General features: G+C 48.4%; 1 protein-coding gene across 1 annotated transcript; it reads left to right on the top strand.

The window, feature by feature from the left end:
- The first annotated feature begins 303 nt into the window (after positions 1-303).
- On the top strand, positions 304-5285 carry LOC124553393 (putative uncharacterized protein ENSP00000383309). The gene is made up of 4 exons (XM_047127262.1): positions 304-432; positions 1099-1294; positions 4018-4662; positions 4762-5285. Exons 1-4 carry the CDS (start codon positions 304-306, stop codon positions 5283-5285), a joined length of 1494 nt encoding a protein of 497 aa, XP_046983218.1.
- The last annotated feature ends 12111 nt before the right edge of the window (positions 5286-17396 follow it).

Genomic DNA, 17396 nt, shown 5'->3' on the forward strand with positions numbered 1-17396 from the left:
CGGAGATACCACACGTTCCCGCTTCACTGGTGACCCCGACGTGATTTGAGGCTAAAAAAACACGTGGTGACAAACGTTCGTCGGTACGAGAGACGTGGAACCGCGAGTAGGCTTGCGCGCATACGCCCGCGCCGAACAGTGCTCCGTAGTAATTTTTTTTTAACTAACTTTTTTGTATTGTTTTTGTGTGCGTATATTTTGATCGCGGACTGCTTAGTGTTATTTTTTTCTTTTCGTGTGTTTCCCTTGTGTTATTTTCACTGTGTGCTTTCCTCTTGTACGAGGATTCGACTCTGAACTAAGATGGCGACACTAGAGGAGTTGCGAAAGACCGTCGAAGAACTGCTCGCACGCAACACGAGGCTAGAGAATGAGCTACAGGCACGTACTACACGCGCGGACGCCGCGCAGCCGCAGACAGCTCAGGACAATGTTGGCGCGCAAATCCCCGCCACACCGACGCCTCCTACGACCGCCGGAACGCCGACAAGCGCTGGACGGGCATTGATCAGGTTGCCTCCCTTTTGGCCGCACGACCCCGTGATGTGGTTCAGCCAGGTTGAGGCGGTATTTATGAGCAACCACGTGACCTGCGACCTGGCGAAATTTGGGCGCGTGGTGAGCCAGCTGGACCAGAACTATGCGGCCGAAGTGCGGGATATAATCACCGCCCCACCGACGCAGTCGAGCTACAAACGGCTCAAGGAAGAGCTGATCCGGCGGATTTCGTCGTCAGAGGAACAGCGTGTGCACCAACTGCTGCGGCAAGAGGAATGCGGCGATCGGAGGCCCTCGCAATTCCTGCGCCACTTGCGGAGCCTCGCGCAGTCCGATATGGTGCCAGATTCGCTGTTGCGCACTATCTGGGTGCGCAGCCTCCCAGCTCAGGTGCAGGCAGTGATAGCCGCACAGGCGGAGATGCAGCTGGACGCCGTCGCTAACTTGGCCGACAGGGTGCACGATGCGCTGACAACGGCGCCTAGCACCGCGGCTGCGGCAGCTTACGACTCTGTCCCCCCACCTCCGTGGCGGCCAGCGCCTCCCGCACCCGCATCGGATGCCGACCTGCACCAGCTAGTGCAAAACTTGACGGCACAGGTGGCAGCTCTCTCGACGCAAGTCGACCGGTTGGCGCGCTCGCAGCAAGAGGGCAGCACGCGCCGCAGTGGCAGCAGACCGGGCGACAGGCGGCGTGGCTCGCGCAGCCGGCAACGCAGCAACAGCCGCTCCAACGGTACCCCGCCGACGTCACAGCACGCACAAAGCGGCTACTGCTGGTACCACGCCCGCTTCGGCAACGAAGCAACCAGGTGCCGCGCTCCTTGCTCGCACCCAAACGCCAGCTGCGACCGGACCTAGGCGCACCCGGCTGCAATATGATATCGAAGCGTCTGTTTGTTGCGGAACGGGGGGCAGGCGTGAGGTACCTCGTCGACACGGGTTCGGACCTCTCGATCTTCCCCCGTTCTATGTTACGAGACCGCAGGCGGGCCGAGGCACTCTGCCTTACAGCGGCGAACAACTCCACGATTAAAACTTACGGCACACACAGCCGCAATATAGATCTGGGCCTACGGCGCACGTTCTCGTGGACTTTTACCGTGGCCGACGTCAATGAGCCGATCCTGGGCGCAGACTTTCTCGGCCACTACGGGCTACTAGCCGACATCGCAAACGGCCAGCTCATCGACGCCACGACTAAGTTAAAGATAGCGGGACAGCGCCGGCAGGCTGCATACTACAGCGTTAAACCCGTGAAGTGCCCCGGACCGTACGCTGACATTCTGGAACAATTCCCCGACCTCACCCGCCCAGCCGGTGCACCGAGAGACATCAAACATTCGACGGTGCACCACATAATAACCACACCCGGACCCCCCACATCGTGTCGCCCACGTCGACTCGCGCCGGACAGACTCGCAGCAGCAAAGGCAGAGTTCGAGGCCATGCTGTGGCAAGGCATCGTGCGACCATCGAGCAGCCCATGGTCATCGGCGTTGCATTTAGTGCCCAAGAAAGACAATTCGTGGCGCCCGTGTGGGGACTATCGCGCCCTTAATTCGCGAATGGTGCCGGACCGCTACCCAGTCCCACACCTTCAAGACTTCAGCTACGCCTTGGCGGGCTGCGCGGTGTTGAGCAAGATTGACTGCGCAAAGGCGTACACCCAAATTCCGGTGGCGCCCGAAGACATCGAAAAAACAGCCATCGTAACACCCTTTGGGCTTTTCGAAAGCCTGTTTATGACTTTCGGTCTTCGGAATGCTGCCCAGACTTGGCAGCGGTTCCTGGATGGCGTCTTGCGAGGCTTGCCATTTTGCTTCGCGTACCTCGACGACATCTTGGTGTATTCCAAGTCGCCCGAACTCCACCGCCGCCACTTAACGACCATCTTTCAGCACCTGAGTGAAGCCGACATCGTCATTAACCCCGCTAAATGCGAGTTCGGCGTGACGGAAATTGAGTTCCTCGGCTATTTAATTACGCCCTCCGGATCGACACCGCTACCGGAGAAAGTTAAGGCAATACAGAACATGCCGCGTCCGCAGACGCACAAAGAATTACGACGCTACCTCGGCATGTTGAACTTTTATCGTCGACACCTGCCCAACGCCGCAGCAGTGCAAGAGCCGCTGACTAAGGCGTTACAAGGTCCTACTTCAAAAGGAAAGACCCTCGTGAATTGGACAGACGCAATGGAGCAGAGCTTCACGGACTCAAAAAGGAATCTCGTGGAAGCGACGCTGCTCGCGCACCCGGTACATGATGCGGACTTAGCTGTAGTCGTGGACGCCAGCCAGGCCGCCATCGGCGCGGCGTTACAACAGCGCGTAGGCGGGAGTTGGCAGCCTCTCGGTTTTTTCTCCAAAAAGCTTTCCGATTCGCAACGTGCTTGGAGCGCTTATGACCGAGAGTTGCTTGCGGTGTACGCGGCGGTGAAATACTTCCGACCGTCCATAGAAGCCCGACAGTTCATCATTTTCACCGATCACAAACCCATTTTCCACGCGTTCGAGAACAACCACACTAAGTGTTCACCGCGCCAACTCCAACAGTTAGAGTACGTGTCGCAATTCACGACTGACATTCGACACACTTCGGGGATAGACAATATCGTCGCCGATTGTTTGTCCCGAGCGTGTGCCGTTATTTCACCCCCTGTGAACTTTGAGGATGTGGCCCAAGTACAGGAGAGTGACGAAGAACTACACCGATTCCGTCACGACGCTTCCAGCGGCCTGCAACTGGAGCTGGTGCCTGTCCCCGGCTCCGCACGGAAGATTTGGTGTGACACCTCAACCGGCACGCACCGACCGTTTCTCCCGGAGAAATTCCGACGCAGTGCCTTCGACCGTGTCCACGGACTGTCTCACCCCGGCACCAACACCACTGCGACGCTCGTGGCTGCGCGTTTCGTCTGGCCCGGGCTTCGGAAGGACTGTCGCGAATGGGCGCGCACTTGCACGTCATGTCAGCGCGCCAAAGTCGGGAGGCACACCCACGCACCCGTGGGCACCTTCCCGGACGCGACACGCCGATTTGCACACGTCCACGTGGACCTCGTCGGCCCGCTTCCTCTCTCACAAGGCAAGCGGTACCTCCTAACAATGGTGGACCGCTTCACTCGCTGGCCGGAAGCAACGCCCGTCGCGGACGTCACAGCCGAGACCGTCGCCACCGCATTCGTCGACACCTGGGTGGCACGCTTCGGATGTCCCAGTCACGTGACAACTGATCGCGGCCGCCAGTTTGACTGCGCGTTGTTCACGCACGTCGCCAGACTGTGTGGCACCCGGTTACACAGGACAACCAGCTACCATCCGGCGTCGAATGGCATGGTCGAACGGTTCCACAGGACTCTCAAAGCCGCTCTAACCTGCCACGACACCTCATGGCCAGAGGCGCTCCCACTGGTGCTGCTCGGCCTGCGAGTCACGCCGAAGGAGGAGATCGGCGCGTCACCTGCCGACCTCGTTTACGGGCAATCTCTGACAATCCCGGGCGATTTTGTCGAAGATGCAAATCTCCCACGCGACGCCGTGGCACCCACTCTGGCGGAACGTCTGCGCAGTCACATGGCCGGCCTCCGAGCGCACGCACCGACGCGGCACGGCACCGGGAAGATATTCGTCCACGCCGACCTGCAGCGCTGCACGCACGTCATGTTGCGTACCGACGCAGTACGGCCACCTCTCCGACCGCCCTACAGTGGACCGCACCGCGTGATCGCCCGAGGAGACAAAACGCTGGTCCTCGAGTGCAACGGAAAGCCGTCGACAGTGTCAGTCGACCGCGTCAAACCAGCCTACATCTTGCCCGCTCCATCAGCCACGCATTTCTTCGACCCGGCAGAAGATCTGTTCACGGACGACACGCCCTCTGCCAGCGGTCAGACGGAACCCGCACCCGGAGCCGCCGGTGACACACAGCTGCAGCCCGCTGTCATCGCGCCGCCACGTGCGCCTCCCACCACCACGCCCAGGCAGCTGGTACGGCCGCCCGGACCGCGCCCACCACAGGCGCACCGGTCGCCCCCACCACAGCCGCCAGCGGACTACGTCACGCGCGCCGGCCGCCGCGTCCGATTCAAACGGCCGTGCTGCGTCGCCAGCGCGCCACGACACCGAAACCGGCAGTCACGCGCCCGAGCCGCCGAACGCCGTCAGAATTCGGCGCCCACGAGCCGCCGTCCGCTGTAGAGACCCGACCTCCAGCTGCAAGTGCCTTCGGCCGGTAACTCCAGTCGAGCGTTCGTCACAGCTCCTGGACCCGCGTTCGCGTCTTTTGCCTCCGCCGCGTCGGGCGTTGAGGCCGGATCGGCACCCGCGCCTGCTTACCTCATTCGCTTCTCCGTCGAGCTCCAGACATCGCGCACCACACCGCCCGGCTTGTCCGTAGTAGCTCCCGGACCCCCGTTCGAGTTCCGACGGTACCGCACTCGCGCAAGCGCCTTCGAGACGTCGCCACCAATGACCTGCAACGCGAGCCTTCACGCGCATCGCTACGGACAGTCGCAGCCAGTGCCTGCTGCCGCTGTCACTAGCCGCCAGCGCGAGGACACGCCCACCGCACGCTCGCCGGTCCGGCGCGCTGACGTCACGGGCCGCCGCCCTTCCGACGCCGACCGACCCCCGCCAAAGCTGCCGCACTGCCATCACGCAGTGCACGAACTTTTAAACACACGCACGCCACCGAACGATCGCCGCGTTTTCGCAGCTACGGAGCTCCGCACTCCAAGGGGGGATCTGTGTGGCGGCAGCACCGTCCAACGCACGAAGGGCTGAACTACGGCACTGCCGACACAAGTAGGGGCAGCTGTACCGTTATGCGGAATTTCGGCAACGGTGCGTCGCACACCGGACCGCACGGGAACAAAGCTGCCACCAGTGCGAGCTAGTCGACGCGACGCGACACACGTCTCCCCAGTTCTTCCGCCGCGGACCATGTGCGTCGAGTCAACGTGACTCCGCCGTAAATGCGTACGCGCGGTCGTGAACGCAGTCGCCGTTAAATTGTCTTTCGCTTCTTCGCGGACGTTACGGCGCCTCCGGTCGCGCCAAGAGCAGAACATTCTGTGACGCGGCCTTTTGTCTCGCTCGGTCCACGCGGTCGCGCCACGGCTCGTCACTGGAGTGTACACCCTCCGGGATCGGTGACCGAGCCGTGCCGCCAGTGCAACGCGCCTATATAGGCGGACATTAGCGAAGTATATTATTTATCATTTATTGTAACGGCAGGAAAAATAAATGTGTCCTGTCCAGAAACCGCTTTAGTCATTTATTGCCACAAAGCCTCTCCCATGAGCATAGTGCGTGGGCGCGGCGATAAATGCCGGTTCACTGCACATGAGCGACTGTAAGCGGAGATACCACACGTTCCCGCTTCATAGTCAATAAAACTGTAATCTACATCTACATCGATACTCCACAAGTCACCATACGGTGCATGGTAGAGGGTACCTTGAACCACTACTTGTCATTTCCCCTCCTGTTCCACTCGCAAATAGAGCAAGGGAAAAACGACTGACTGTATGCCTCCTTATAAGCCCTAATGTCTCATATCATATCTTCATGGTCCCTATGCACAATGTACATTGGGGGCAGTAGAATCGCTCAGCAGTCAGCTTCAAAGGCCGGTTCTCTAAATTTTCTCTATAGTGTTTCTCAAAAAGAATGTCGCCCTCTCTCCAGTGATTCCCATTTGAGTTTCCAAAACATCTCCGCAACACTTATGTGTTGGTTGAACCTACCGGTAGCAAATCTAGCAGCCTGCCTTTGAACTGCTTCGATATCTTCCTTCAGTTGAACCTGGTACGGATCCCAAACACTTGAGCAGTACTCAAGAATAGGTCGCACCAGTGTCCTATATGCGGTTTCCTTTACAGGTGATCCACTCTTTCCTAAAATTCTCCTACTAAACCAAAGTCGACCATTTGCCTTCCCTACCACAGTTTTTGCATGCTCGTTCCACCTCATACTGCTTTGCAACATTATGCCCAGATATATTAGCAACTTGACTGTGTCAAGCAGGACACTATTAGTGCTGTATCTGACAATACAGGCTTGTTGCAATTCATCACATCAAACGGAAATTTTGTCTAAATTGTCTTGTATCTTCCTACAGTAATTCAACTTCAACACTTTACCATGCACCACAGCATCATCAGCAAACAACTGCAGATTGCTGCCCAACCAGTCTGCCAAATCATTTATGTATATAGAGAACAACAATGGCCCTATCACTGTTCCCTGGGGCACTCCTGACGATACCCTTGTCTCTAATGAACACTCGCCATCTGTTATTTTGTGACATCCACTGACTCCAAAAGGTATTCATCCAACCAAAACACATAGAATATAACAAACAATAACTATTTCTTTAAATCATTTAATATCTATATTTAGAAATGAAACACTATTTGGATTCACATGTTGCTTGATTTGTGAAAACATCCACGTTATTTAATACTGTGCCGCAGATGATGTCAAACAAGTTTTAGTCTGGTAAGCAAGATCGCAGGTATGGTACTGCACTGACATGTACGATTTTCCCTTCCATTACGCAGTTGTGCTTCATCCACTGTAGTGGATAGTTCCCTCTTTGTTTTCAAAGCTGTTGAGTGATATTTAAGTAATATGGGTAAAAAACATTGTAAAACTACAAACTGGAGAGAAATCTGCATCAAGAATCTTTTCAATAAATTGGAAAAACCACTGACAGACCTACCAGTACAGTGGAGACTATTATATACATGTTTAATCAAAACAAAACATACGAAAATCAACCACGAAGCCACAGTCCTGCAATTGTTATCTGACATAAAAAAATGACAGCTACTTAAAGAAGTACAGTAGAGCGTCGATTATCCGAAGTAATTGGGGGACATGGGTGTTCGGAAAACTGGTTTGTTCGGATAATCGAACTGTACATGTTTATTTGCCAATAAGAAGTACTGTACAGTAAATTTATTCATATAAACAGGCATCTCTTTTAGTATTACAAAGTAACATACAAAGGGAACTTCAGTAGGAATATATAGTATGTGGCACAGTTTATTAAACAAAAACATATACATATTACATACGCATTTTGCATGAACAATACACACAGTATACAAAAATAAAATTGGATAAAATGGTTGCAGATTCGCCTTCTTCTAACCTTTTAATAATCTCGTCCTTGTCCCTCACAGAAAGGACAACATGTTTACGTTTAAGCATTTTGTATCGTCAAGTTCACTTCTTCACGCAGCAGCACACAAGTGGTCGTCACAGAGAACAGAAGGTGACTGTTTGCACCGTGAGAAGCTCTTCTCGGGGGCGCGCAATCCTTCAAACTGTGCGCAGCGGCACACCTCAACTGTAAGCTGGCGCAGCTGTTGCTGTGAACAGCTTTGATACTGCCGCTACTTCTACTGCCAGTGCCGAGCCGACAGAAGTGTGCAGATTGTTGAAACATAGCGACTGGTGGCTCGGCTGGTAAGCAGCACCTCGTGAAGGCTCCATTACAAGCAATGTTCCACCAGCGGTGGCCCAGTGCGGCGACTACTGTGGGAAACTTGGTTTGGGAGGGGGGGGGGGGATGATGGACGGTAGGGTGGGAGAGTAACAGGTGCGAGCGAGTACACAGTTCGGTTAAGCGGTCGTTCAGTTGACCGACATTCAGATAATCGATGCTCTACTGTAATTAAAAATCCAAAACTAAGCCCTTCAAAACTTGCCATGGGATTTCAGATCCATATAGCAAAGTCTGTTTCAGTAGAGACTGTAACAAATGTGCTTTATGAAACTGGGTGTGTAGGCTGAACAGTGTCAGTAAAGTTGACAGAAGGAAGCAAGGTGCTTTTGAAAGAGAACACACATGGTGTGTCTAAAAAGTTCAGTGAATGCCATCAGACAGCAAACAAAACAAAAGATAAAACAAATGTTCTTTACTGCCCTTCAAAATAGTCGTCACCTGCTACAACATACTTTTGACAACATTTGTACAGCTTCTGGAAACTATCAGCGAAGGCTTCCTGTGGAATCGATCAGAGAACGGCTGTCACATGAACTTTGATGGCATTCACGTCCGCACATTGTTCACCTTTCATGGCTGCCCTCAAGTGATGAAACAGGAAGAAGTCTGCAGGAGCCACGTCAGAAGGGAACGGAGGATGCTCAAGAACGGTTTCCATCTTCTGTGCCAGGAACTGGCACACACAAGTTGCACAGTAAGCAAGGGCATTGTTATGGAGCACCATCCATTTTCCAGCCCTGTGCAACTCTGGTCGAACCCGTCGGACAAGCTGTAGCAATCGGTTCAAAACAGACTGGTAAAATGCAGCATTAACCGTTTGAGCTGCAGGAATGAATTCCTTATAGATGCCATTGTTGTCAAAGAAGGCAATCAACAGTGTTTTCACCTTGGACTTTTGCAGACAGCTTTTTTTTTTCCTTTGTCATGGGGAAGATGGTGAACACCATGACATTGATTGCTGTTTTGATTCCGGATCGAACTGGTAGCACCAGGTCTCATCTCCCATTACGATAGTGTTCAAAAGCAATGGATCCTGATCACACACGGAAGTTTCCATCTGTTTTGCTTTCTGCTTGTCTACATCTACATCTACATCCATACTCCGCAAGCCACTTGATGGCGTGTGGCAGAAGGTACCTTGAGTACCTCTATCGGTTCTCCCTTCTATTCCAGTCTCGTATTGTTCATGGAAAGAAGGATTGTTGGTATGCCTCTGTGTGGGCTCTAATCTCTCTGATTTTAACCTCATGGTCTTTTCGCAAGATATAGTAGGAGGGAGCAATATACTGCTTGACTCCTCGGTGAAGGTATGTTCTCGAAACTTCAACAAAAGCTACTGAGCGTCTCTCCTGCAGAGTCTTCCACTGGAGTTTATCTATCATCTCCGTAACGCTTTCGCGATTACTAAGTGATCCTGTAATGAAGCACGCTGCTCTCCGTTGGATCTTCTCTATCTTTTCTATCAACCCTATCTGGTACGGATCCCACACTGCTGAGCAGTATTCGAGCTGTGGGCGAACAAGCGTACTGTAACCCACTTCCTTTGTTTTCAGATTGCATTTGCTTAGGATTCTTCCAATGAATCTCAGTCTGGCATCTGCTCTACCGATGATCAACTTAATACGATCATTCCATTTTAAATCACTCCTAATGCGTACTCCGAGATAATTTATGGAATTAACTGCTTCCAGTTTCTGACCTGCTATATTGTAGCTCAATGATAAGGGATCTTTCTTTCTATGTATTCACAGCACATTATGTGAATTTGTGTGGCACAAATCAGGAGCAGATTTTCCACTTACCAATATCATCTCGGACGATGGTGTGCACCGTGTCCTTGCTAATGTCCAATTACTCTGCAATCAGTCTAAAAGTCTGTTGCTGATCTTGTGCCCGCATTTGTCTCACTTTCTCGATCTTCTCTGGGGTTCTGCTTGCTGATGGCCAACCTGAACGTGGCTCATCCTCAGTTGTTTCCTTCCCTTCACAGAATAGTTTAAATCATTCAGAAACACATTTTCTGCTCACGGATTCCCTCCCGTAGACCTGCACCAACATTCCGTGTGTCTCCAATGCAGTCTTCCCTAATTTGTAGCAGAACTTGATGTTTACACATTACTCCATTGCGCTGTGGCACTTCCCCTCACACAATATTTTGTGATATTGTAGCGAACCAGCACATTTGCGTCAGGAAGGATGAGAGAAATGGTGTGGGAGAGGACTGATTTACACCGGGGCACAGTGAAATAGTGGCAGCATTAATAAGTTTTTATTTCCAGTAGCAATGTATAGCATGATGGCCACCCTCTAGACCACCCAGTGCATGCTGTCACAGTTGCCCGTGGAATGCGCTGGTACCCCAACAGACCCTGCGACATCTGTCGCTCTGAGTTGTGGCCATTTCAGTACCTCCAAAGTTTGGCCAGATATGCACTCTTACGATTACTCGTGGTCCCCATGTCGTGCCCTCGGGTGCAACAGCTGACACTAGGTGTCCGATGATGAGCAGCAATGGTCGTGGTCACCCACTAGGGGTGGCAGATGACATCTAGGTGGCTAAGAGGCCAAGAGGGCACACCTCCCACAACCAGACGACAGACAGCTTGCAGTGGTTTCATATCAAGAGGGACTATGGTTCAGACACTCTTAACAGCAAAATAATTCAAACTCCCATTGAAAATAGAATAATTATAAGACCAATTAACAACCCAGAGCTAAACCAGTTGACAAGCAGATGCTAATGAATCGACCAGAACATTTTTACAGCTGTTAACTGGACAGTTTAAAGCTTGTCAGTTACTGTTAGCTGCAACAGGCACAAGATGTGCTTTGTTGGTGCTGCACATTTGAACAATTTTGACCGAGATAAACTCACACTGCAGTGCTCTTACTTAGCACACCGAAGCAGAATTGTGCACAGAAACAGCCAGATGAAAAAGAAGTGCAGTTCACACATTGACTTCAGGATTTTCCGTTGTATGAGACTGCGTGTACAAGATTCTTGTGCCAATTTGCAATTCTAAATTTGCATATTTTACTAATCATGTCACTTCTGCATAATCTTTCATTGATTGTGTCAGTACCCATTTATATTGCAATATTGCGAAATACATGTGCATTACACATCAGAGGCTGCTACTCAGGTAGCTAACTGTGTTAGAATTATACTAATACCTTTAGCTGCTATGGCCATTGATATATATCAGCGGGGACAGGTGAAGAAAATGTATGCCCCGACCGGGACTCGAACCCGGGATCTCCAGCTTACATGGCAGATGCTCTATCCATCTGAGCCACCGAGGACACAGAGGATAGTGCGACTGCAGGGACTATCTCGCGCACACCTCCTGTGAGACCCACATTCTTACCATGTATGTCCACACACTACATTCGTAGTGTTCCACTCCAACACACTCGTTAGTCGTGGAAGACATTCTTACCAAGTCCCGTAAGAGTTTGGGGAAAGTGTGTGCATCTGCACAGAAGAAGGAGGTCATGGCCAGTATTGCCAGAACTATATACTTATATGGATATGGTGTCTGTTCTTTCGGACATGTCCCAAAGAACAGACACCATATCCATATAATTAACTGTGTGTGGTGCGCATGCAAAGTTTTTCTAGATTAGGCGACTGTCCATCCAGTCCACATAACAATAGCTGTAGGAAACCAAGAAGTATCAGTGTAAGATCGAAAGAAATGCCTCCGACAGGTGATGCTATTAAAATCCTGATAGTTAACTGCTGAAGAATTCACAACAAAGTGTCAGAGTTTGAAGTGCTCCTGAAAAGCAGTGAAGGTCAGATAATTCTAGGTACAGACAACTGGTTGAAACATGAAATTGATAGCAGTGAGATTTTTGGGGAAAATTTTAAGTGTATACCGAAAGGATAGACAAATGGGAAATGGAGGTGGTGTATTTGTTGCAGTACACAAGAAATTCAAATCCACCAAGATAGAAACTGAACCTGCATGTGAGACTGGGCAAGACTCAGTATCAGGGGTGGGTATAAAATGATAACTGGATATTTCTGTTGCCCACCAGATTCATCTGATGGAATCATAAACTTTAGAGGAAACTTCACTTCACTTGTACCTAAGTTCTCCAATCAGACTGTAACTATCTGTAGAAACTTTAATCAACCAACAATAAAGTGGGAAAATTATAGTTTTATTCATGGTGCACATAATAAGACATCCTGTGAAACATTATTAAATTACTTCTCTGAAACTACCATGAACAGACAGTTCAGCACCCCACTCATGATAGAAATACAGGGTGGTTATAATAAAAGTTAAACTTTCAGAACGCTGTAGAAATAATGCTACTGGTCAAAATGATGTCAAATTCTAACAGAATATTATCAGAGAAGGGGGAAAAGATATGGCAGAAGAAAAAAAAAAGAAATATTGTGAAAATTGATCAATAGATGGCGACCATGTGTCAGAATATGTGAATGAAAACACCTGTCATGCACACAACCCATTGAAGTTGATATAAACAAGGCATGTACACGGCTTTTCCTCCTCTTGCGTCTGTGACGTTCGCCATGACTGTCTCAAAGCAGGCTCGCTTTCTGCTTGTAAAGCTGTAATACAAGAACGATGAGTGTGCACACGTCGCTCTGCAGAAGTTCCAGACATTGAAGGGTTTGAAAGAAGGCGTTGGTCCGATGACTGCTGTGAGTCTGGAGAAAATGATTTGGAAATTCGAAAAGGTGGGCTCTTTTGGTGTGCAAATAGGTAGAGGTTGATTCACCATCAGAGGAAGCAGAGGTCACAGCAATGCAGGAGGAGATGAGTGGTGGAGTGCAAACATGTCGTGCACAGAGAATTGCCCAACATTGGACGTACCTGTGAGCACAATGGGTAAAATCCTACAAAACCTCCTACTTTGCTATCCATTCAAAATTACCCATGTGCACGAGTTGCTTCCTGTTGACCTGCCAGCAAGAGAGACCTTTGTTTCAGAATTTCTTGCTCGCATGGAAGTGGACTGTGATTGACCATGGAAGATTTCGTCGGCAGATGACGTCCACTTCCATCTGACAGGATATGTAAATCCACAGAATTGTTGAATATGGGCAACGGAAAATCCACACGCAAATCAACCAGTACCACTTCATCCTGAAAATATCACTGTGTGGTGCCGTTTCATGGCATCATTTATCATAGGGCCATATTTTTTGTAAGAGACAGGTGCTTCTGGTACTGTTGCCTGTACCGTCAATGGTAAGCACTGTGAGTGTCTTTTGAGCAACCATGTCATTATAGCTCTCCAGCAGTGTGGATGGGATCATTTTTATGCAAGATGGCACACCTCCGCACGTTGCAAATCCAGTTAAGCAGCTGCTGAAATGCCATTTCAGAAATGCTAGAATTATCAGCTGCCATTTTCCTACAGCCTGGCCATCCCGATAACCAGGTCTTAATCCGTGCGACTTCTGGCTGTGGGGCTATCTGAAATATGTTGTGTTCTGTGTTCTGATTGCAAAATTAGCTACATTGAAGGCATGCATTGCACAACATATCCTGAATATGACCCCGGAAACACTTCGACCAGTTGTGGAACATGCTGTTTCTTGATTTCAGCTTGTTGCAGAAAATGGTGGACAGTATATTGAACACGTTTTAGCCAGTCACAGGGAAATTAATAATCCAATTTGCTTTTGATTGATGCTTTTTATGCTGTTTTTGGCCTCATGAAAATTAAAAACTGATGTGATTGATGCTTTTTATGCTGTTTTTGGCCTCAGCACAATTAAAAACCCATGTGAGTGATGCTTTTTATGTGGTTTTTGGCCTCAGGACAATTAAAAGCCAATTTTTCGCTTCCAACGTGATATGACCTTGCCATGGTGGATGGGCTTACATAACTAACAGTATCACACCTGTACACCCATGCACACTGAGTAGTACAGTTTGTTTAATGTCAGACGTACACCTTAGGCATTGTTGTATGATTCATTTGTCATTTGCAGTCGACCACTATTAAATTATGATGCTTACAGCGCCACCTATTGCTACACTTTGTAGCTATTTATTTTTCTTCTGCCACATATTTTCCCTCTTCTCCGATAATATTCCTTTGCAATTTCACGTCATTCTGACCAGTGGTGTTATTTCTACAGTGGTTTGAAAGTTAACTTTAATTATAATCACCCTGTATATTGGATCTAATGGAAAATAGACCTGAGCAATTGAGTTTGCTACTGAGTTAGGCCATCTGCTAACTACAATCTATCGTAGACCCTGTGAACAAAAGACTGCACCCAGTTCTTGGAAAAAAGTACAGTTCACACAGGCCTGCAAGAAGGGTAGTAGAAATAATCCACAAAACTACCATCCATTACCCTTTACAACAATTTGTTGTAGAATCTTCTAACATATTATGAGCTCAAACATAATGAGGTACCTCGAACACAATGATCTCCTATGCCAGATTCCAAAAACATTTATCATGTGAAACCCAAACTGCACTTTTCTCACATGACACACTGAAAGCTTCATATCAAGGCAGTCAGGTAGATGCAGTATTTCTTGACTTCTGAAAAGCATTTGACTCGGTACCACACCTACATTTATTGTGAAGAGTATGATCATATGGGGTATCATGTGAAATTTGTGACTGTATTGAGGACTTATTGGCAGGGAGGATGCAGCATGTCATCTTGGATAGAATGTAATTATCTTATGTAGAAGTAACTACAGGTGTGCCCCAGGGAGGTGTTTTGCGATCCTTGCTGTTCATGTTGTACATTAGTGACCTCGAATACAATTTTAATAGTAGCCTCAGACTTATTACACATGATACAGTTATCTGTAATGAATTACTGTTTGAAAGAAGCTGCATAAATATTCAGTCAGATGTTGATAAGATTTCGAAGTGTTGTAAAGGTTGGCAACTCACTTTGAATGTTCAAAAATCTAAAATTGTGTACTTCACGAAAAATTACTATACCCTATGACTATAATAACAGTGAGTCACTGTTGGAATTGGCCAACTCATACAAATACCTGGGTGTAACACTTTGTAGGGATCTGGAATGGAATGATTACATAGGCTCAGTCATGGGTAAAGCAGGTGGTAGACTTTGATTTATTGTCAGAATACTGGGTAAGTGCAATCGGTCTGCAAAGGAGATTGCTTACAAATCATTCATGCGACTGGTTTCAGAATATTGCTCGAATTTTGCACAGAGCATAATTTAATCATCACTAAAACTTGTTTGAAGAATTGTGAAAGAAGGCTGTAGGTGTGGAAGAGACCTGAAGACACAGAAGGTCTTAGATTGATTATACACTATGTGATCAAAAGTATCCGGATACCCCCAGAAACATATGTTTTTCATATTAGGTGCAATGCGCTGCCACCTACTGCCAGGTACTTCACACCAGGAACCTCAGTAGTCATTACACATTGTGAGAGAGCAGAGTGGGAAGCACCACAGAACTCACAGACTTCAAATGTGGTCAGGTGATTGGGTGTCATTTGTGTCATACATCTGTACGCAAGATCTCCATACTCCTAAACAGCCCTAGGTGCACTATTTCCGATGTGATAGTGAAGTGGAAACGTGAAGGGACACGTATAGCACAAAAGCGTACAGGCCGACCTCATCTGTTGACTGACAGAGAGCACCGACAGCTGAAGAGGGTTATAATGTGTTATAGGCATGAACCATGGACCTTATCGTTGGTGAGGAGGCTTGTGTGCCTCAGGGATAAAGATGGCCGTACCGTAGGTGCAACCACAATGGAGGGGTATCTGTTGAGAGACCAGACAAACGTGTGGTTTCTGAAGAGGGGCAGCAGCCTTTTCAGTAGTTGCAGGGGCAACAGTCTGGATGATTGACTGATCTGACCTTGTAACACTAACCAAAACGGCCTTGCTGTGCTGGTACTGTGAACGGCTGAAAGCAAGGGGAAACTACAGCCATAATTTTTCCCAAGGGCATGCAGCTTTACTGTATGGTTAAATGATGATGGCGTCCTCTTGGGTAAAATATTTCGGAGGTAAAACAGTCCCCCATTTGGATCTCCGGGCGGGGACTACTCAAGAGGACGTCGTTATCAGGAGAAAGAAAACTGGCGTTCTACAGATCGGAGCGTGGAATGTCAGATCCCTTAATCGGGCAGGTAGCTTAGAAAATTTAAAAAGGGAAATGGATAGGTTAAAGCTAGATATACTGGGAATTAGTGAAGTTCGGTGGCAGGAGGAACAAGACTTTTGGTCAGGTGAATACAGGGTTATAAATACAAAATCAAATAGGGGTAATGCAGGAGTAGGTTTAATAATGAATAAAAAAAATAAGAGTGCGGGTAAGCTACTACAAACAGCATAGTGAACGCATTATTGTGGCCAAGATAGATACGAAGCCCATGCCTACCACAGGAGTACAAGTTTATATGCCAACTAGCTCTGCAGATGATAAAGAAATTAATGAAATGTATGATGAGATAAAAGAAATTATTCAGGTAGTGAAGGGAGATGAAAATTTAATAGTCATGGGTCACTGGAATTCGAGAGTAGGAAAAGGGAGAGAGGGAAACATAGTGGGTGAATATGGATTGGGGGGGGAGAAATGAAAGAGGAAGCCGTCTGGAATTTTGCACAGAGTATAACTTAATCATAGCTAATACTTGGTTCAAGAATCATAAAAGAAGGTTGTATACATGGAAGAATCCTGAAGATACTAGAAGGTATCAGATAGATTATATAATGGTAAGGCAGAGATTTAGGAACCAGGTATAAGGGGCAGATGTGGACTCTGACCACAATCTATTGGTTATGAACTGTAAATTAAAACTGAAGAAACTGCAAAAAGGTGGGAATTTAGGGAGATGGGACCTCGATAAACTGACTAAACCAGAGGTTGTAGAGAGTTACACGGAGAGCATAAGGGAACAATTGACAGGAATGGGGGAAATAAATACAGTAGAAGAAGAATGGGTAGCTCTGAGGGATGAAGTAGTGAAGACAGCAGAGGATCAAGTAGGTAAAAAGACGAGGGCTAGTAGAAATCCTTGGGTAACAGAAGAAATATTGAATTTAATTGATGAAAGGAGAAAATATAAAAACGCAGTAAATGAAGCAGGCAAAAAAGAATACAAACATCTCAAAAATGAGATCGACAGGAAGTGCAAAATGGCTAAGCGGGGATGGCTAGAGGACAAATGTTAGGATGTAGAAGCTTATCTCACTAGGGGCAGGATAGTTACTTCCTACAGGAAAATTAAAGAGACCTTTGGAGAAAAGAGAACCATTGCTCAGATGGAAACCCAGTTCTAAGCAAAGAAGGGAAAGCAGAAAGTTAGAAGGAGTATATAGAGGGTCTATACAAGGGCGATGTACTTGAGGACTATATTATGGAAATG

Source organism: Schistocerca americana, chromosome 11 (assembly GCF_021461395.2).
Source record: "Schistocerca americana isolate TAMUIC-IGC-003095 chromosome 11, iqSchAmer2.1, whole genome shotgun sequence".
NCBI lineage: Eukaryota > Metazoa > Arthropoda > Insecta > Orthoptera > Acrididae > Schistocerca > Schistocerca americana.

Coding starts and splice junctions, on each gene's coding strand:
- LOC124553393 (XM_047127262.1), top strand. CDS start 304: ATGGCGACACTAGAGGAGTTGCGAAAGACCGTCGAAGAACTGCTCGCA. Junction 1,295..4,017: donor CTGGTACCACGCCCGCTTCG/GCAACGAAGCAA, acceptor ATTTTGTCGAAG/ATGCAAATCTCCCACGCGAC. Junction 4,663..4,761: donor CGCCCGAGCCGCCGAACGCC/GTCAGAATTCGG, acceptor CGTTCGTCACAG/CTCCTGGACCCGCGTTCGCG.